Source organism: Scyliorhinus canicula, chromosome 2, assembly GCF_902713615.1.
Source record: "Scyliorhinus canicula chromosome 2, sScyCan1.1, whole genome shotgun sequence".
In the NCBI taxonomy this organism is placed as follows: domain Eukaryota; kingdom Metazoa; phylum Chordata; class Chondrichthyes; order Carcharhiniformes; family Scyliorhinidae; genus Scyliorhinus; species Scyliorhinus canicula.
The window spans coordinates 184,922,769-184,945,360 of NC_052147.1; the positions used below are offsets into that span (position 1 = coordinate 184,922,769).

Consider the following 22,592-nt stretch of genomic DNA (forward strand, 5'->3'; position numbering starts at 1 on the left):
AAAATTAAAGCAAATTCATTTTTGTAGTTTGTTTTTATTCATGCATAGTTCATATGATGTAAACACCAAAACAAATCATGATACCTGAATAACGTCTGGTTGAGGACGAGGTCCATAATGTCTATCCTTGCCACTCCAGTCCACTTCAACACCAAAATCAACAGAGTTCTAGAAAGAAGAATAAAATTGAATGTTTTTTAGATCCCAAACTTCAAACATTATCTCAGCAAAAGGAAATAAATTAAATAAGATTTGATATCACTCATTAACAGGATTGTTTTGTCTAATAGTTTAGCTACTGGGGGAGTAACATCATGGACATTAATTTCACAAGCTCTTATTGCTTAGCAACAGAAAAGAATGACCAGAACTCTGATCATGTTGACATTTTGATATACGTTTATCATTGCAGCTAAAAGGAAGTAAAAGTTCTCTGGAACTAGAGCTCTCCGATTCTTTTGTAGTTTTTTAAATATAAATTTAGAGTACCAATTATTTTTTTCCAATTAAGGGGCAATTTAGCATGGCTAATCCACCTAGCCTGCACATCTTTGGGTTGTGAGGATGAAACCCACGCAGACAAGGGGACAATGTGCAAACTCCACACGGACAGTGACCCAGGGCCGGGATGTGAACCCGGCTCCTCAGTGCCGTAGGCTGCAGTGCTAACCACTGCGCCACAGTGCTACCCTTTCTTTTGTAGTTACATTGAAACTTAGTTGAGGTAAAAAGATCCACAGGTTTGAAAGCAGCATAATGCAAAACCAGTTATCATCTCATTCAAGCTATATATATTAAAAACACTGGCCAGAATACGCAGTTGTTGGGATCCTCTTTTCCCACGGGCATCACACCCCTGCCAGCGGGTTTCATGGCGGTGTGGGATGATTTCAATGGGAAATCCCATTGACAAGCGGCGGAAGGTTAGAATCCCGCTGCCAGTGAACGGTGTGCTGCTGAGAAGCACGCACCCAGGAAACCGGAGAATCCCACCCATTATTAAATTAATCCGCAATTCAAACATCAATACAAATCTCAAATCTGATTATCATAGAACATAGAACAGTACAGCACTCGATGTTGTGCCGAGCCATGATTACCCTACTCAAACCCACGTATCCACCCTATACCCGTAACCCAATAAACCCCCCCCCCCTAACCTTACTTTATTAGGACACTACGGGCAATTTAGCATGGCCAATCCACCTAACCCACACATCTTTGGACTGTGGGAGGAAACCGGATCACCCGGAGGAAACCCACACACACACGGGGAGGACGTGCAGACTCCGCACAGACAGTAACCCAGCCGGGAATCGAACCTGGGACCTTGGAGCTGTGAAGCATTTATGCTAACCATCATGCTACCGTGCTATCGTTGGAAAAAGATGTTCTGAATCTGAAGAATGCAGAGACCATAAGAAATAAAGCAGCTCTCAAAGCTGCTTTATTTCCATTATCAATTGATTTCTTTGAGGTGAACGATCTTAGAAAAATCCAATAGATAGAGATAGAGTAAAAGGGAAGGCATTTCTCCAAGGTAAAAACAAAGCATTTATTCTAATTTTACAGAGCTGTTTGATGACACCACACTAAGTAAATTTTATGCAGGTTGAACAACTTCAAAATGGGAAAATATTCAGAAACATTTTACAAACATCGTGGAATGTTGGACCCTAAATTTAAAACCTGTGAGGGCTGTATGTTGAGCTGTAAGAAATTAATGCATATCAGTGAAAGAAAAATGAATTGAACTACACCAGCTTGGTTCAGTTAGATGCATTCTTGCGACTCTAACAAAGGTTTGCAGGTTTGAAACTCGTAATAGATGTGTGCACATGATTTAGGTTGGCATGTTACTGTACTATATGGGGAATGTCATGAGACATAGGGCGCGATTCTCCGCACTCAAGCTGCTTCGGAGAATAGCGGGCTGCGCATATTTTCACAGCGACGCAGGTCCGACGTCCTCCCGCTATTCTCCGAACCCCGCACAAACTACACGTCGGCATTCCCGGCAAAGGCCTCGAAAGCCCCCCGACACAACCAGAATCGCTACTTATTGGCCCCCCGCTATTCTCCGGCCCGAATGGGCCGAAGTCCCGTTGTCATCACGCAATGTTTTCACGCCGTCCAACACACCTGCTTTTCAAGTTCGTCAACCAGTCGTACTGGCTGACGAGAGCTTCGAGGAGGTGAGCGCACCGCTCAGCGCACTGCTGGAGTCTGGCCACAATGGGGAAGGCATCCCCGAGAACGGGAGGGGGTCCAGAGCGGGGGGGAGTGGTGGAGATGGAGGGGGGGAGTGGGGGAGACGGAGGGGGGGAGTGGGGGAGACGGAGGGGGGGAGTGGGGGAGACTGAGGGGGGAGTGGGGGAGACTGAGGGGGGAGTGGGGGGGACGGAGGGGGGAGTGGGGGAGACGGAGGGGGGAGTGGGGGAGACGGAGGGGGGAGTGGGGGAGACGGAGGGGGGAGTGGGGGAGACTGAGGGGGGAGTGGGGGAGACGGAGGGGGGAGTGGGGGGGACGGAGGGGGGAGTGGGGGAGACGGAATGGGGAGTGGGGGAGACGGAGGGGGGAGTGGGGGAGACGGAGGGGGGAGTGGGGAGACTGAGGGGGGAGTGGGGGAGATGGAGGGGGAGTGGGGGAGATGGAGGGGGGAGTGGGGGAGACGGAGGGGGGAGTGGGGGAGACTGAGGGGGAGTGGGGGGAGACTGAGGGGGGAGTGGGGGAGACGGAGGGGGGAGTGCGGGAGACTGGGGGGGGGAGTGGGGAGACTGAGGGGGAGTGGGGGAGACTGAGGGAGGGAGTGAGGGAGACTGAGAGGGGGGAGTGGGGGAGACGGAGGGGGGAGTGGGGGAGACTGAGGGGGAGTGGGGGAGACTGAGGGGGGAGTGGGGGAGACGGAGGGGGGAGTGCGGGAGACTGGGGGGGGAGTGGGGGAGACGGAGGGGTGAGTGGGGGAATGGGGGAGACGGAGGGGGGAGTGGGGGAGACGGAGGGGGGTAGTGGGAGTGGGGGGGGTAGGGAAAGAGTGAGCGAGTGACCCGTCCAACCCCGGTTACAAAATGTCTGCCACCATGCCATGGCGTGCCGGTCACGAGGACACGTGGTTCGACAGATGAATGATTTAGATTTAAATGGCTTTAAATCTACTTGAAAAGACATGGGAGAAGGTGAAGGGCAATGATGAAGCCATGATTCTCTGTAGGACTGCTATTACTGCTATTAAAATCAAAATTGGAGACCTCCAGGAAACCAAGAAAATCATTGAGTTTGGCTTACGGCCACAGGCCACTGACGTACCGGTGAAGAGGACGTAGCTAACTGCCCGTTGGATGCAGAAAGTGACCAGGGGTTAGGCTGCCCGCGTGTCAGCAGCGCGACCAGGCCACCGGGACACACAGGTATCCCGTGGCAGGCGGCTGCCGAGGTGTCGACTAACCTCCGTCTAACATGTCCCGTTTCTCTGCCCCCCACCACCCTTCTGTAGGTTAGCACAATGTCTGCTAACAGAACGGCTATGTTCTGCGCAGTGGTTGGGGCCGCTGCACTGCATTTTGAGATGCAGCAGCATCCACAGCCACAACCTGCAGTGGATGCAGGGCCAGCTGCAGCAGCAGAGGGAAGGGCCGAGGAGTTGCCAGTCGTTGAGCAGCATGGGGAGGAGGAAGAGGAGGGGGAGGAGGAGAGAGTGATGGTGCAGCCACGGCGCCAGAGGCGACGACCAAGGCCGAGTGTGTACCGTGCCCGGATCTCTTTCCTAACAATGACGGACATCACCTGCAGGAGGAGACTCCGGCTGAGTAGGCGGATGGTGATACATATCTGTCACCTCGTGGCGCATCTCGCCCCACGTGGAACAGGGGGAGGACACGCGATCCCAGTTACCATCATGGTGACGGTCACTCTTAACTTCTATGCGACCGGCTCCTTCCAGTCTCTGAGCGGGGACCTCTCCGGGATCTCCCAGTCATCGGTCCACAGGTGTATCCGGAATGTGACCGACACCCTCTATGCCATCGCCGATCGCTACATCACCTTTCCCGAGGACCGAACAACTCAAGACTCACGAGCTCGTGGATTTGCCAGCGTGGCCGGGATACCGATGGTGCAGGGGGCAATCGATTGTGTCCACGTCCCCATGCGCCCGCTTGCAGGGGACAGGGAGGTATTCACAAACAGGAGGGGGACATACTCCATGAATATCCAGGTGGTATGCGACCCCCACATGACGTTCATGAACGTCTGTGCAAGGTTCCCAGGGAGCGTGCATGACTCCTACATACTGGCGCAGTCGTACATCCCTGCGATGTTTGAGGGACGTCCCCCCCCGGCTGAGGGGCTGGTTGCTAGGCGACAGGGGTTATCCGCTGAGGTCTTGGCTGATAACGCCGCCCTCAGACCAATGCGGAAACCCGATACAACGAGGCCCATGCAGCAACCAGGGGTGTGGTGGAGCGCTGCCTTGGCCTCCTGAAGATGAGATTCAGGTGCCTGAACTGCACCGGAGGGGCCCTGCAGTACCAGCCCGACAGGGTCGCTCATATTGTTGTGGTCTGCTGTGCGCTGCACAACATCGCGATGCAGAGGGGAGATGACCTGCTGCAGGAGGCGGAGGGAGAAGCCAGTGGCAGTGGTGCCAGCACAGAGGAGGAGGAGGAGGAGGAGAGGGAGAGGGAGGAGGACGAGGAGGAGGAGGCTGGCAGAGTGGCGGGCGCAGCACGCAGACACGACTCAGGTGCTGGTGATGTCCAGGAGGCGGCACGACGGACCAGGCAAGGACGGCGGGCACGCGACGCCTTGGTAGCAGCATGGTTCACGCATCGTATGCGACGTCCCCGCTGAACACCAAACCACCACTTGCATCGCTAGTCGTGCAGAGGGTCAACACACAACTCCCACCAAGAAAGCCCCCCCCACCCCCTCTCAGTGTACACTGCTCCACTTCGACATCACCCTTACCGCTGGGTCCAGACGGTATGGCACAACATTGATGGCTGTGTCAGCGGGTGTGATCAGTGCCATGTGGAATGATGACAGCCCGCTCTGCGAAGAGCTGTGAGCTCAGAATCGTTAGAGAGAGTCTGACCCATGGCAATAGCTGAACCATCCACCTTGGTGGCCGCTGAGATCGTCACGGACACTCCATCACGTGCCCGCGTGGGCTAGCTGTGGGAGGGGGTGGGGGGGCAGGGACTGCACACCCGGCACCGAAGTTTCACCGCTCGTCAACCCCAGCGACACTCAGTCACCATCACGATTCCTGTGGCTGTGGAACAATCACACGGTATTACAAGTAAGGTGGAACTGTGCGTTTAATGTGAACAAAAATTTACAGGTGCCCTAGCCCCTACAACTAAACTGTGCCCTTCACCCGTGCCAACTTACTCAGTGTCTCTCTTTGTTGCCTTACGGGCCCTACCACTACGTCTAAGTGATTCCCCAGATGATACAGCAGGAGTGGAGGAGGACTGCTGCGAATCGCTCCCTTCGACTTGTTTCTCCTTCGGCAAGCGTTTCCTGGGGCGACCCGGCCTTGATGGGCCAGGCTGCTCTGCGGGCGTCTCGGGTGACATTGTGCCACCCTGCTCTGCCTGCTGCCCACCCGATGCACCAGGGATGGGACGGGGGGAGGCCGAGAATTCCGGGACGTCCCGTGATGGAGTTAATGGGACGGGCCCCGAAACCTCCTCCTCCCTCGGGGAGCCCGGTGGCCCCAGGGCCTCACTTTGGGACAGAGGTGCGAGTGGGGAGGTGCCCCGTCGCGCCACCGACACCTGGCGCTGCCAGCCCTGGAGGCCTGCAACGGTATCCACCAGGATCCGAAGGTTTGCAGAGACGGAGTCCAGGGAGTTAGACATTCCCGCCAGGGACTGTGCGATCTCAACCTGTGAGTGCACGACACCATCCAGCACATGTGTCAGGCAGTTGATGCTCTCCGCGACTGATTGCTGGGACTGTGCCGTCGACTTCTGGGACTGTGCCATCGACTGCTGTGACTGTGCCATGGCGTGTTGCGACTGGGCCATGACCTGCTGAGACTCGGCCAAGGCCCGCAGCGCGCCGGCAATGTCGTGTTGGCTCTGGCGCATTGCTGCCTGTGAGAGGGCAACCCTGTCCAGGGCCGAGGATGACGCATGCACATTAAGCCCAACGCCTTGCATAACCTGACCCATTGCCTCCACCGTGGATGCCACCCGTGCGGTGTCGGCCTGGGTTGCTGCCATGAGCGGCACCACTCCCTGCTCGTGGACGCGGTTCGACTCTTCTAACAGCGTCTGCAGAGTCTGGAAGACAGCCCTCATCCCGTCATTGTGTCCCTGGGTTTTTTGATGCATCGGCTGTGCGGGTGGGTTGAGAAAGTCCAGGAACTCGGAAAACGTCTGGGAGCCAGCTGCATGCTGGGCCTGGCCTGGCCTCCGCCAGTCCGGGCCCTCGGCTGCTCCGACCTCCACCTGATGTACCTGCTCAGCTGTGATGTGCGACCCAGACTGTGACCCAGGAGCCTCATCACTAAATAGGCCAACCGGGGTGAGTGTCTCTGGGATGGTGGATGATGTGGGAGATAGCTGTGCCGTAAGCTCGAGGTCGTCTTGGGTTGACGCCTCCTCTATGTCATCGGCCCGCTGAGAGGCCGCAGGGCGTTCACGGGCCATTTCTCTATCTTGCTCTGTCGCCGCCCTCTGGGCATCCTGCTCCACAGATTCAGTTGGGGAGGATGGAACTCCCCGCTGATCGGGCACCCTCTGTTGTGCGGCCCTGGGTGAGGTGGGGGCAGATGCCTGTGTCCGCCTGGAGGCAGATGGCCCTGGTCGTTCGGCATCACGTCCTAGGGAAGAGAATGAAACGGGTTATTTAGATTCGCTCGGCCGGGCGCTGGACGGTCCCAGTGGGCAGGGTGTGAAGGGACAGAGGATGGGGGAGGTGTCCAAGTGGGCAGAGTGTGTGAAGGGACAGAGGATGGGGGAGGTGTTCCAGTGGGCAGGGTGTGTGAAGGGACAGAGGATGGGGGAGGTGTCCAAGTGGGCAGAGTGTGTGAAGGGACAGAGGATGGGGGAGGTGTCCAAGTGGGCAGGGTGTGTGAAGGGACAGAGGATGGGGGAGGTGGTCAAGTGGGCAGGTTGTGTGAAGGGACAGAGGATGGGGGAGGTGTCCAAGTGGGCAGGGTGTGTGAAGGGACAGAGGATGGGGGAGGTGTCCAAGTGGGCAGAGTGTGTGAAGGGACAGAGGATGTGGGAGGTGTCCAAATGGGCAGGGTGTGTGAAGGGACAGAGGATGGGGGAGGTGTCCAAGTGGGCAGGGTGTGTGAAGGGACAGAGGGGCAGCACGGTAGCATTGTGGACAGCACAATGGCTTCACAGCTCCAGGGTCCCAGGTTCGATTCCGGCTTGGGTCACTGTCTGTGTGGAGTCTGCACATCCTCCCCGTGTGTGCGTGGGTTTCCTCCGGGTGCTCCGGTTTCCTCCCACAGTCCAAAGATGTGCAGGTTAGGTGGATTGGCCATGATAAATTGCCCTTAGTGTCCAAAATTTCCCTTAGTGTTGGGTGGGGTTACTGGGTTATGGGATAGGGTGGAGGTGTTGACCTTGGGTAGGGTGCTCTTTCCAAGAGTCGGTGCAGACTCGATGGGCCGAATGGCCTCCTTCTGCACTGTAAATTCTATGAAGGTGGGGGAGGGGGGGTGTTTGTCATGCAGGGTTGTCTCACTTGTTGCAGCTCCCGGGTGGCAGATCCCCCAACAAGGTCCAGTGCCCTCTGCTCAAATTTGGTGAGGGGGTGCAGGATGGGCGAACCCCCTCCAGTCTTGTTCCGCTCACAGGTGTTGTGAGCGGTCATGTCCTGTTGGGGGAGGGGGCATAGGTAGATCATTCCAATACGGCAGGTATCAGCAGGCCGTTCAGATACTGGCACAGTTTGGGGGTCAAGTTGTAATAAGACCATTGCATCTCTCCACGGGGGCCAGAGCGCTGGGTCTGTGACTACTTTGTGAACCACCCTCAACTCACTCTGCCCCAATCCCCCTCCACCCCCCGTGCCGGAGGGGGGGCGGGGTTAGTGATTAAGTAAAGGGGGGAGGGATGGTTGTCACCCGGGGGCACCCTCTTGACACTTACCCTGGCAGCCCTGGTGAGGTCGTGCATCCTCTTCCGACATTGGTCTGCAGAGCGAGGGGTCTGCCCCACAGCACTGACGGCAGCAGCCACCTCACGCCAGGCCTGGCGCACCGTGCTGGCAGGGTGGCGATGCCCTCTATGTGGGCAGATGATGCCCCTCCTCTGCTCGATTGATTCGAGCAGCGTCTCCACGTCAGCCTCAATGAATTGCAGGGCTGCTCTCCCAAGCTCCGACATCCTGGCCTACAGTTTCTGTGCTCGCCCGCGCCTTTTTACGGCATCGGGCGGCGTCACGTGGGCGTGTTCGTAGCGTCGCCGCGGTCCGCCGTCATCGCGCACGTGATTGACGCGGCCCCGTTCCTAGCCCATTTCCCGGACGTGAATAACTCGGGAAATGGGCCGTGTCGGGCCGTTGCCGACTTCGCGATTTTCCGCGGGTGCGGAGAATCGCGCCCATAATGTTTGCCTGTTTAGGCAAGTGTGAAAAAGGCCAAATGTGACTCATTGAAGAGCAGGTATCCTGATCAACATTAGCTCTTCAATCAACACACTTGAAAAAACCATTTATTTATTAATTAGTCATTTATTAATTTGGCCACACAGCAGTGCTTTAAAAGTAATCCATTGGTTGTGGAGGCAGTGATTTTGCGTCCCCATTTGGTGTGGATGCAAATGGCGAAGGGGGCACAAACCTGGAAGAGCGGAAAAATTAGATTTTCCCCATTGAGACCTCACGTATTAATTGTCCCTCCTCCCTCACCAATGACATCCTGGGTATCCTGCCATTGAAATACATTTTAGTGTTATTAGTAAGCTTTCCCGCTATATGGTCCCTCTTCTTTGGGATTTTCCCCCCTTGCCGACATAATGTCACGTCAACAAGGTTCACAACAGGTCAGGAACGAGCTGAACCAGGCGACGGGAACCTGGGGGGAGAGGGACATGCACGGGAAGTACTCTGAGTACTCTGGCAGTGCCTGGGCACTGCCCATTGGCACTGCCACTGAGCATTTTCCCCTGCACTGCCCTCTGGGACTAGGGAGCAGTGCCAAAGGGCAGTGCCAAGGGCAATTCCGGTGGCAGTGTTGGGGTGGCTTCCTTTGGGGAGGTCCATGGGGGGGAGGGGGAGCTGATTCATTGTGTCTGTGGGGTCAGGTTTGTCCCATGTACGTCGGCGGGGGGGAGGGGGTTTCCCCATTTGCGCAGAAGGAGGGTTCCCTGTGCACATGGGGAGAATCTTTGTTTTCATTTTTAGTTCTGTTATGTCTGGATGCCCTTTAAAAATGGCAACTGACCTCTGGAAGGCTGACATTGCTGACGGGTCTCTTTCAGAGTCTGGCCCGCCAATGTGACGCCGCAGAACTGACTTTCGCATTTTTTCACAAAGTGTTGGAAATATGTTGAGAAAAGCCGGCAGTGTAGTTGGTGAGCTGCACACCACTTTCTTCGCCTGAGACAACACTTTGGGGAAAAAGGAAAATTCCGCCCGGAATGTTTTGGCTTCCCCTGTCAAAGGTGCCAACACAAATGATTCCTTCATTCCAAGTCTTCCTCATTCTGGCTTCAGATATTATAAATTTAGCTAATAAAATATGTTGGTTCAATTCTCTCCTTTGTTGTTACTATTTTCACAGTAAGATATTTTGTAACCATTTCATTTGATAAGTACCCCACATGGGACCCACGAGGATGGTTCGATTAGGTACTCCCCATGTCTCGTGGAGTACAAGCTTCCCCACTGAGGGGCAGAGCTCTTTTATCAGCGGGAAAGGAAATCAGAGTATTTAAACCCAGCTCGAGTGTGAACCGGTACGGTCGGCCCATCCTGGACCTATGTACATACTCTTTTCATATCTCTGTAAGTAAACCTTTCCTTCCCAGCGCTTCCCCATGTAGCTGCTTCTGTGAACTCAATGTTGGTGAAGAAGTTTAAGTGGAGCTGCAGATGAAGCAATTTTCGCTGTACTTGGCCAACTCTGCACAGACTCTGGAGAATGGTTTGCCCACCGTTACACTGCCGCATTTTGGGAAGCTAGATGCATTCGATGTAGATATAGAAGATTAGTCCCAATATAGCCAAGACCATTGTTGAGGATGAGCACCAGACCATGATCCACTTGATGGCCTGTGGGATGCCCACTTTTAGTGTGATTAAGAGCCTGGCATACTCTGCCAGTCCAGATTAGAGGTCATTCTCATATCTAGAAGCCCTAGTGGCAGATCATCACAACCCTGAACTGTCGGTCATCGTCCAGCGTTAACACTTCAGTATGGCCAAGAGCACCCCTGGATAGTCCACAACAGAATCCTTTACGCCTTCAGTAAACCTGCAGAATTCTGCGATTATGCTACCCCCTCCCTTTTGGAGGAACCGGCACAACCCCACGTCACCCATTATGTGAATGTGTAGAATATAATTGCACAGATCCTATGGATTCAAAGATATATTTGCAATATTTCATGTTTGACCTGGAAGCATTTTTGCACGGTGCAGTAGTTATATTAGCGAAGCAAAAACAGTTAATGTGTTTATTTCTACATTTGAAAAAGGTCAAGATACCTACCTTAAAAAAATTAATTTGTCTTAGAAGGACAGATAAAGGTGATTAATGGGCTTTGAAGAATGATGGTTCCGAAGCCACAGTGGATATGTGATACCAAGTAAGGTAATAAATTCATAATAAAGGTAATAAGTGCAACGTCAGGCAAAATTTATGAGCTGTGCAAGGTATATCTTTGAAATATTGAGAGAAAAAATTCAAAAAATGTCCTCAGGAGATAAGTTGGTCAGAATCCAAGAACTGACAGTAGAAGATCTATGGAATGAACCAACTGAATATTTTTCTCTTTCACATTCTTATACACATAATAATCTAGCCTGAAACCAATGGAGCATTGTGATTTACATTAACTCTTTTCATTTCACATATGATTCACCAGTGGAAATAAAATATATATATGCAGTTGGCTGTCTACTGCGATGAGCCTGATTTATTTTATTGTATGAACTGTGAGGTCAATTAACCTCATTGGGCAGATTAGGGATTGTGGTACACTATGTCTGATCGAAGGGATAAACATCATGAACACACATTGCTACCCTTCCAAATGGACACTGTCAAGGCAGTGTGAACAGATAGTCCAAGAAATCAATGCCAGGAATCTGGCCTCGAGGACCTGGATAGAAGGTTGAGAGGGTTGTTAAGAAGGCGTACGGTGTGTTAGCTTTTATTGGTAGAGGAATTGAGTTTCGGAGCCATGAGGTCATGTTGCAGTTGTACAAAACTCTGGTGCGGCCGCATTTGGAGTATTGTGTGCAGTTCTGGTCGCCACGTTATAGGAAGGATGTGGAAGCATTGGAAAGGTTACAGAGGAGATTTACACAAATGTTGCCTGGTATGGAGGGAAGATCATATGAGGAAAGGTTGAAGGACTTGAGGCTGTTTTCGTTAGAGAGAAGAAGGTTAAGAGGGGACTTAATTAAGGCATACAAGATGATCAGAGGATTAGATAGGGTGGACATCGAGGGCCTTTTTCCTCGGATGGTGATGTCTAGCACGAGGGGACATAGCTTTAAATTGAGAGGAGATAGATATAAGACAGATGTCAGAGGTAGGTTCTTTACTCAGAGAGTAGTAAGGGCGTGGAATGCCCTGCCTGCAACAGTAGTGGACTTGCCAACACTAAACGCATTCAAATGGTCATTGGATAGGCACATGGACGATAAGGGAATAGTGTAGAGGGACTTTAGAAGGGTTTCACAGGACGGTGCAACATCGTGGGCCGAAGGGCCTGTACTGAGCTGTAATGTTCTATGTTCTATGTTCTAAGTGGTCAAGATCAGTGGATACATCTTCAAACATCTACATTCTACCAGCTGCATCACTGACCTCACATATACTGGTGCTCAGGACACCACACTCCAATGGCTCACTCATCTGCAATCAGGACTCATGTCTGACTTTGAAATGCTCCACTTCACCCTCACATACTTACCACGACTGGAAACTTCCCACTGACACCTTACAGCTTCCACCTACGTCTAGCTATTCAGCTGATAGGTACTTCGTCCAATCAAATTATCAGATGCTCACTACGATGGCCGGAATTCTCCGGTCGTTGGGATTCTGTTTTCCTGCAGGCTCTATGTTATTCTCTAAGTCTGAATAAAGATTTTAGACTTCCAGTTAACACAAATACTTTATTCAATGGGTTATTTCTGTTTCCAGACCTTAACTAGATATAATACAGTCAAGAGGTATACCAGTGAAGCTAAGGTAAACTGCTTATGCTGAGCTGTCTCTGTCTGCTGCTGCTCACTAGCCCTCTGCTTCTGAAAGAGGTGGATCCTCCCTTGGGCTGGACCCTTTATACCCGCCTCTGATGCTGCCCTCTAGTGATGCTGCGGCTGTTACATCTGTCTGTAGTCCCTGGTGTATGTGCAGATGTATGTACAGATGTACAGATCACTACATCCCCCCTTTTATTAAACATGTTTTCTGGACTGGCCTCAAGAAAACTGCATAACAAGTGGTGAGAATATGCAAATCTGCACACTGTGAAAATGATAAAAGTAATACAGAAACAATTAACTGTGTTGTGAGTCCATCGTGATAAATGTCCATATTCGTCTTGTGCGTGTGTTGAAGTGTCGTTACAAATCTAGCCGGTCCGGTGCCTTACGGCTTCTGCTGGAGCGTCTTAACGGTGGTAGTAGGGATGATGGTTTGATGTCATCAAGAGTACTGTCTGGCATTGTGTGGAGAGGAGCGTCCTGTGGACAAATGGACTTGGTCAAGTCCAGTGTGGGAAATACTGGCATTGTAGGTCGAATCTCTAATAGATCCCGGCTGTTACGGCGCAAAAGTACTCCCGCAGACGATTTAACAATGTAGGACCGCAGTGCCTCCTGCCTGATCACCGTAGCTGACTCAGACCATCTGCCTTCTGGGTCCTTGATTCTGATGGTGTCACCTACTGTCAGTGGCTTGAGTGGGATCGCATGTTGATCGTAGTATAGTTTTTGTTTGGAGCATAGTGCCCGCATGTCATCGAGAACCGGTGCGTTGCCGGGGTCTCGGAATTGCTTTGCTGGTAGGGTTGTCTGGATGTCTCTGCTGAAGAGCATTTGCGCTGGTGACAGTCCTGAGCTCAATGGGGTTGCTCGGTACAATAACAGAGCTAGGTTGATGTCGGAACGTGACTCGGCTGCTTTGCTGATGAGTCGTTTAATGATGTGGACACCTTTTTCCCCTGTTCCATGTGATTGGGGGTAGCAATTCTGTGTCGCACCGTTGTCTGACCTCGACTTTTTCCTGTGTTTGTGGTATTGCTTCTGTATGTCATCATTCGTGAAAGCTGTTTTGCTTGTTTGTTCTGGAGCAGATGTGAATTTGTGAGAATCTTAATCATGCCATGGCGTGTTTGTAGTCTTGTCATTGTTTTGCAGTGTGCTGTGGCATTGTCCTTCACGTGCAGAGTTGTACCATGCTGTACAGGTCGTTGTTTCATTGTTGTTGTTTCTGTCATTTCTGTCTTTGTTGTTTTTGTTGTCGTTGTTGTTGTTTTTGTTGTTTCTGTTTTGGTTGTTTTCGTTGGCGTTCTTGTTGTTGTCGTTCTTGTTGTTCCTTTTGTCGGGCTTGTTGATTCTGTTTTTGTTGTTTTCGCTTGTATTCTTGTTCTTTTTCTTGTCCTGCTTGTTGTTTTTGTTGTTGCTGTTGTTGTTCTTGTTTCTGCTGTGCTTCTTGCGGCTTTTGTTGTTCTTCTTGTGCTCAATGAGTGTGCCATGTGGATGATTTGAGTCATTGTCACAGTTATTGGTATCAGTGTCCTTTGTGGTATCTGCTACATTGAGCGTATCTTCTTGAGAATTGTGAGAATGATCTGATGTCGCATTGATGTTGGTGACATCAGTCATTTATGGTGGATTCGATTCCTCTTCTTTGCTTACTTGGTACTCCTCTTCTAGAGTCATTTCAGGTTCACTTGAATTATCATTGATTTCTTGGTGCTCCTCTTTTGGAGTCATTTCAGGTTCATTTGAATCATCTGTGATCTCTTTGTGCTCCTTTTCTGGAGTCAAAATCTTCACAATTTCATTTTGTTGTGGGTCGTAGTGCTCCTCTTCTGGAGTCAAAATCTTCAAGATTTCTATTGACGTGGTCTCTCTGGACTCTTGGTGCTCCTCATCTGGAGTCAAAATCTTCAGGATTTCAATTGACATGGTCTCTCTGGACTCATGGGTGGCCATCCTCTGATTATTGAGTGCTTCTGTGCAGACGAGCTGAGATATGTCAGTCTCGCTGTTATCCTGCACATCCTGTATGGGAATTGTGATTTCTTCGTCACTTGCCTTACATACAGTGGGTAGACATTCAGTGTCTTCTTCTGGTGGCTCAAATAAGCTTGATAGATCTTCATAGTCTTGTACATGTATGGCGTTCACTCTGAAGTATTTGCTTGCTTCCATTTTTGAGTCTGTCACTGAGCTGGCTGTGGAGGCTTGCTCACTCTCTTTGTGGAGGCTTGCGTTGCTCTCTTTGTGGAGTCCTTCATCGCCTCTCTGTGGAGTCCTTCATCGCTCTCTCTGTGGAGTCTGTCATCGCTCTCTCTGTGGAGTCTGTCATCACTCTCTTTGTGGAGCTGTGCAGTGTTCTCGCTGTAAAGTCAATCTGTGCTCTCTCAACGGAGTTGTTCTGTGCTCTCTGTGTGACATTGTCGTTGTCTTGGGTATTGCTGTCATCTAATGTACCGACGATCTGCCATGGCACCATGGTATTGGATTCATCTACCAGGAAAAGAGTCGTATTGAGCTTTTCAACTGTGTTGCTGATGCTGTTATCTGGATCTCCGAATAACTCAGCCATGTATGAGCAGTATTGTGTGTATTGTTCATTGGACAAATCATCGCTTTTTGTTTCGGAGTTGTGTTCGTTCTCTTCATGTACAATGAACAAATCATCTTCTTGTGTGGAGGCTGGGACCCTTCGTGGTGCGTAGACCACTCTCTGGCGTCAGATCGCAGCATAATCCTGAACTCACGAGTCGGGATGTCCTATCTGCTGGGCTGAAGATTCCCCATTCCGAAGAACTCATCGTCGGGGTCCTCACGGTACAACACCTCTAGTTGCGGTTCGGATTTGGTACTGGGGTAGCCATCTCCCAAGATGAAATCTTTGTCTGAGTTGTCGTCTACAAGGACCATATCATCTTCTAGGGTGGTGTTAACTGCTCATTCCAGGATGTTGTGAAAGTTATTTTCAACTGCTGGTGTAAGTTTGGGCATTGTTCTGTCTTTTGAGGCAAGAAAATTGGGTTTTGAAGCTTTAAATTTATTTTTGTTCATTTTCGTGCATTTCCCTTTTAAGTGGTTGTGGTCCTGGTCCTCTGACGTCATGACGCTCGTGACATCATGCGTAAGACTCGATTGCCCATGCGCACACTGAGTTTCCTGCACTGTGCCCTCTTTTTGCAACTGAGCATGTGCGGCTCCTTTCTCAAGATGGCTGCCGCTCAGATCCTCCGTCTTCCTCTGATTCAACCCTGCCTCCGCTTCATTGTGAGTGTTCATGCCATTTTTACCAATTTTGTTTTCTAAATGATGATTCTGTGTTTGTAGAGACTCAAAATACTGATTTTGTTTTTGTTCATAAGGAGGGCATTTTTGTACAGCGATTTCTAGAGTTAGATACTTATTTTGTGAAAGTTCTTCCCTCAAATTTTTATCAGATAATCCAGAAATTAATTGATGCATTATCACAGTGGCTCTGAAATCAGCATAATCACAGCCTTGTGGTATTAACTTGAGACTTCAATAAAATCAGAGATGGGCCCTCCGTTTCTCTGACAAGAGTTAAATCTTTCCAGCATCTCACCGGGCTGACTGTTACAGCGTTTAGCAAATTCTTTGAGTGTAACCTCTACTTTGGTGTTGTCCTCACCTTCCAAGTAATTAAATTATAGATTTCTCTAGCTTCATGCCCTCCTGTTGAGAGTAGTAGGGCTATTGTCGTTGCATCAGAGGCAGTGCTTAAATCATTAGCTGTGATAAATATTTGGAATAGCTGTTCAAATATTTTCCAGTTATAACTTAAATTGCCAGTTGGTTCCAGCTGCCATGGAGTTCCAACAAGTTCCATCAAATCAGTTAGTCGTCGAGGATCCATTTGCTGCAAAGTCTTCCACAGTCGAATATCTGGTTTAAGCTTTTCTTCTCTTGCTGGTGTCTAGCTAGCTTTCTGAAATCACTCCTGGTATCATATGTTATTCTCTCAGTCTGAACAAAGATTGTAGACTTCCAGTTAACACAAATACTTTATTCAATGGGTTTAATCTGTTTCCAGAGCTTAACTAGATATAATATAGTCAAGAGGTATGACCAGTGAAGCTAAGGTAAACTGCCTATGCTGAGCTGTCTCTGTCTGCTGCTGCTCACTAGCCCTCTGCTTCTGAAAGAGGTGGATCCTCCCTTGGGCTGGACCCTTTATACCTGTCTCTGATGCTGCCCTCTAGTGATGCTGTGGCTGTTACATCTGTCTGCAGTCCCTGGTGTATGTGCAGATGTATGTACAGATGTAGAGATCAGTACAGGCTCCGCACCCTGTCTGCGGGTTTCCTGGAGGTGTAGAGTGGCTTCAATGGGAATTCCCATTGACTGGCGGCAGGAAGATAGAAGCCCACTGCCAGCGAATGGCACGCCGCCAAGAAACACATGGCAGGGAGACCGGGGAATCCAGCCTGATATTTCTCTCACTTGCAAGACATGTGGGCCTTCTTGGCGGATACAGTGTGACCAACATCCCTGAGACCATCCAAGAGAGCAGTTGGTGGTATGTCCTTGCCTTATGCACCTTCCTCAAAACCTACTTCTCCCTCATCTCATGATACAGTATGAAATCAATCTGGAATTAAAAGTCTGGTTCACTAATGTTGTTCAGGGAAGGAAATCTTCCATTCTTACCCGCTCTGGCCTAATGTCACTCCAGACCCAAAGCATGTGGTTGACTCTTATTTGCCCCCCACCGGAATGGTCGAACAAGCGACTCAGTTCAAAGGTGGTCAACAAATGCTGGTCCAGCCAGCAACACCCACATCTCAAGAACAAAGAATAAAAAAATACAAGCTGCAGATTATGTAACCATATCTCTTTGTTTTCACCACCATGTTCCCCTTACCCCAATCCTCACCATGTGTATTTATACTTTCAGATTCTCAAGAACTGCTGCCTGCCAGACAGAGCTCTCTGGAATATAAACCTGCTGTCCTCTCACAGGATGCCAGCATTCACCCTCTCACCACTCTCACTTTGCCAGTGCCCCTGATATTTCTTATCATCCAGCTGGCCCAGAATACTGTCCCCCACACTTAAGATGGTGCGGACCAAAACAGGGTCCTCATAGGGTGCTCAAGGGCACTCTTCAAGGCCACCTGAAGTCTCCCCCACTGAAGGTTAGCAGCCACAGGAGGACCACTTACATCAGAGCAGGAAGACAGGCCAAGGCATCCACAAGACAAGGCACAGCGTGAAAAGTTGAGATATGTATGGATTACTTGAAGAGTTGTTCATACTTTAGTAACATTGGCTGCAAGAACCAAGACCACAGATGTCTGACATTTCTTGGCAGCCACAAAAGCTGCCATAGCAGTGACATAGGCCCTATGATATTCACCACAAAGTCGTGTTGATGGAGCTGGCCGCTTATTCTATGACAAACAGCTGGTCTCCATGCTCTGCTAAAGCCGAACACAAGTTAGAGCTGGACTCTTCCATGCTATGAGCCACTACAAACTCACTGGTACTTCCTGGTATCTGCCCATCAGCCTGATCCTTCAGGTATTCATCCGAGTCCTCTCTGCGAGAATTATGTCTGCATCCTCACCATTCAATGACGTGGTAACAATAGCATCCATTTTGCCAGCCCCAGCTTTTGTCAATTATGCCCCATGATTCATCATGTTAAGTATCCTTATCGAGCTATCTTTTAAAGTATACATGATGCAGTCTCTGAGCTGGTGTTTGTTAAGGTCAGATTGAATGATGGTGTATGTCTTGGGTAGGCCTCCTTCATCTTCTGATGGGGCAGAGGGGATTCCACATTTTCCCTGCTAGAAAAATATAAGAGTGAGCCATGTGTTAGCTTTGCATATAAAGTGAGAGCAGGTGACTAAGTGGTTGATATAGCACATGAAGGAAAAAGAGAGCAATAGTGTGAAGAAACTCTGTGCAATGTCTCCTTCAGAATGTCATAATATGCACTCATACACATCATGAGGTAAAGACAAGCAGTGATAGAAATCCAGGTTAGCCAATCAACACACAGGACAGAACACAACCAATCACAAGACAGAATACTAGAGGGGGGCTTCCCACTATAAAACTCACGAGGCATCAGCACTCTGCCTCTTTCTACTGCTGACAATTGTAGTGACAGTCAGGGTGTATATATTAGTTAGCACCTTCTACACGTGGCTCAGGGCTAGCTTGGTCTAGTTGGTTAGAGTTAGTATACTTGGAGTAGTAGAGTGTGAACCCACAGCAAGCTGTGTGCCTTGTTACAGAAGTTCAATAAATCTTATTGAACCAACGTCTAAGTTTGGTGTCTGTTTTCCAGTCCAACTGCATCCAGTTGCAGTCCGTGTTACCCCAGGGTTACTAACACGACACAGAATTGCTAGTCACCGTGGCAAAAAAAGCATATTTTCTTTGATGGGAGAAGATGCCGCAATGGACTCAGCCTCCAGTCGTCAAAGTCTAATATCTAATAGTTTGTATGACCTAATTTAACAAAAATGAAGTGTGTGTGTCACTGACATCTTTACAAGGTATATAGAGAATGAGTCTGAATTGTTTATAGATCAGGCAGCAGGTTTGGGAAGTTGAGGGTTGAAATAGTGGTCAGAGTAGGGGGTGGAGAGCATGTGAATATGAGGAGAATGAAAGATGAAGGGATGGATTCTCCATCCCGCCGCTCCAGATTTCTGGTTCAGCACACCGGTGGGATGCTCGTTTTGCCGGCTGGTTAATGGGGTTTCCCATTGTGGGGCAGCCCCTCCCGCTCGGGAAACCCCCCAGGTTGCCGGCAAAATGGAGAATCCCGATGGAGAATTCAGCCCATAGTGTTGTGGTTCAGTTATTGTAGGTATGCAAAAGGAATCGGGGAGGGGAGCAGTGTGAATAATCAAACTGAAGGCATTGTAAGGTTGCGTAGAAAGTCAGGGTGCAGTGTTTTAACCTAGAGAACTTGGATAAAGTCATTGAACTTATTTTGGTATTATAATCAAGTCCTAGGAGCTCGGCTCTGGATATTTATTCTCCCCACAGGTTGAGTTGTAGCCAGGAGGGATGTCTGCCTATGGGGCAAAGAGAATTGCAGGGGTTGCATGGTAGCATGGTGGTTACCACTGCTGTCACACGGCACCAGGGACCCAGGTTTAATTCCGGCTTTGGGTGATTGTCTATGTGGAGTTTGCATGTTCCTCCTGTGTCTGTGTGGGTTTCCTCTGGTTTTCTCCCACAGTCCAAAGATATGCAGGATAGGTGGATTGGCCATGATCAATGGGCGTCCGTAGAATGCTCTTTTGGAGGGTTTGGTTCAGACATGATGGGCTGAATGGCCTCATTCTGCACTTCAGGCATTCTATGTTCTAATCTCACTACCACTGCCCATCATCTGGACCAATGCCTCCACGGCAGGATTGCACAACCTGGGTGCACTCTTTCAACGTTTTTACACGCATTTCATGGAACATCCCTGATGCCTGCGGAAAGAGTATGATTTTCCCTCTGTGCATTAAGTATGGTGGCAGACGGGAAAAACAGTGTTGGGGGGTAGCCTGAGAGGGGAAGGAGGGTGAGAGGTCTCGGGTCCGTGAGAGGGCAGTGCCCCCAGTCAGAAGGGGCCTTGTGTTAGAGGCAGCCCCCCGCCCCCCACTCCAGCTTCCTTCCTTCCTGCGATTGAGGACAAGAACTTTCTCTATTTCCCACCTTCAGTCATTAGGTGCCTGCCAGCCTGAAAATTGAGGATGGGTGGGGAAATTCCCTTAAGTAGGCTTTAAGTGGCCACTGAAGGGCCTTAAGAGAGGCAAGGGTGCGTTTCCCATCCGAGGCCCTGCCCACTGTAAAATCACATCTGGTTTGGGATGGACAGGATCGACCAGGCAATTTCACACTCCACACCCACCTCAAAACTTGCCAGGGGAGTGTAAATTTCTTTTTATTTGTTCATGGGATGTGGGCGTAGCAGGCTGTGCCAACATCTATTGCCGATCTCGAATTGCCCTTGAGGAGGAAGTTAAGATTCAGCCACACTGACGTGGATCTGGAGTCACATATAGGCCAGACCAGGTGAGGATAACAGATTTCTTTCCTGAAAGGACATTCATGAACCTGATGGGATTTTACGACATTCAACAATGGTTTCAACGTCATCGATAGACTTTTGATTCCAGATTGTTTTTTACTGAATTCGAATTTCACCATCTGCAGTGGCAGGATTTGAACCGGGTCCCCAGAGCATTATTCTGGGTCTCTGGTTTACTCATCCAATGACAATACCACTACACCACCGCCTCGCCGATTCGGGCCCTAATTCAGACATCATTTAAAATGCTGATGCAGTTTTTCTGTGCACGAGATGGGTTCCATACTAACCAAAAATATCCACTTTTGAAGTGTGTTTTTAGAACAAAGTGAAATAACTTGGAACAATTTAAAAGCATATTGTCCGTGACAAAATGAAAAGTATGGCTAGACAATGGATGTTAGAATTTTGACCGAAAGCCAGGAAACAAGAAATTCAAAAACTCGTGGCCAACAATCTTGAAATTGAATTGGAATAAGTAGAGGTAAGTGTAGAACCAGAAACAGACACACTTTAACAGAAATACAGTTGGAACCGAAGAGGCTAGAGCTCAAATTCCAGGAGAGAGGACAGGAAGAAAGGGATTTGAAAAAAAAGAGAGGCAGGAACAGAGGGAAGAAAGAACATTTTAACTAAAACATCTGTAAAGTAGGGGTAGTGTCTCCAGACACAGGGAAAGTACTGATAGGGAGAGACGTGCCCCCAAAGCAGGGCCAAGTACAGAGATATTTAAATTTACTCAAGAAATGTCAGAGATGGTGAAAGGTTATCCTGAGTGCTGGTGAGTTTGTGCCTGAAGCTTGTAGACAGAAATTCCGAATCCTGAGAAAACATACCGAGCAAACTTACAACTTGCTTCGACTGCTGGATGGGAGCACTTAAATTAGAGAGCATCTTTGAAAGGCTCAGAGAAGTAATTCTCCTTGAAGAATTGAAAAACATACGCCGCACATCTCTACATGGAGTACCAGAAGGTTTTAAAAGCGAGACAGAGCAGGCGGTGGCTGATAGAATCATAGAAATGATACAGCACAGAAGGGAGCCATTCGGCCCGTCTTGACCATGCTGATCCCAAAACACCCAGGTACCCTTTCTAATCCCACCTTCCTGCATAGGCCCCATAGCCCTGTAGTTTACAGCACTTAAAGAGTAGACCCAGATACTTTTGAATATAGTTTAGGGTCTTTGCCTCCACCAACTGCTCGGGCAGCGCATTTTAGATATCCACCACCATCTGCAATAGAATGTCTTCCCTCATGTCCCATCTAATCCTCCTGCCACATAGCTTGAATCTATGACTCCTGCTTTTTGAACTCTCTACCAAGAGAAACAGGTGAATTCTGTCTATTCTAGCTCTACCCCTCACAATTTTCTTTACATTACCACATTCACCATATCACCCTGTATCCACAGGGTTTTACTTGACTATAATCTTGATGATTATGATCTTGTCCACAAGATATTAACTCTAGGGAAACCCCTTTTCTATCACTTCCACAAGCCCCAGAATGATAGAAGGTAAGAGGATGAAAGGAAGGCAAACAACCAGGGGTGAGAAGGGGAAGCTGCAATGCAAAGTGCGTCCCTCCATGGATAAGAAGAGATGTTGCTGAGAATAGGAGAGGTGCCCAGAAGCCTATGTTATCTCATCACAACAAGATAGGACACCTTTTTGCTGATTGCTAGTAAGTATGGGGCAAGCCTGCAGGATTTGGTGAGATACACCAAGAGGAGTCCTGACCAAGGGCTCAGGAGACAAAGGTATGGCTCTGACTCTGGCAATAAGTCATGGCAAAAACAACACTGTGGGTGGTGGTGAGGTGAACAAGATCCCTGAGAGTTGCAGGGATTTCTTGTCTAAAGGAGAAGTGAGATTGTACACCTCAAGTGCGGCAGGTATAAGTATAGTCAGAATTTGGGATACAGGGATAACCCAATCTCTTTTGGTCGGAAAGACAAAGACCTCTTCACCAGTGCGTTCATTGAATGCCAAGGTTTTAGTGAAGAGTGAGGGGGGAAGTACATATCCAGACCTTTGTATCGGGTGGACCTGGAGGGAACCTAGGGTGGGATTCTCTGATCCTGTGGCTAAGTGTTGACGCTGTCGTAAACGCCG

The 22,592-nt window shown here is 49.5% G+C and overlaps 1 protein-coding gene across 1 annotated transcript in view; it reads right to left on the bottom strand.

Annotated features, from left to right (window-relative positions):
• The window catches only part of LOC119961822 (collagen alpha-1(II) chain-like), a 223,418-nt gene that overhangs the window by 141,741 nt on the left and 59,085 nt on the right, over positions 1-22,592 (bottom strand). Inside the window, exon 4 of the mRNA XM_038789189.1 lies at positions 85-168. Within this exon, the coding sequence (XP_038645117.1) occupies positions 85-168 (84 nt within the window). The remainder of the gene's footprint in view (positions 1-84; positions 169-22,592) is intronic.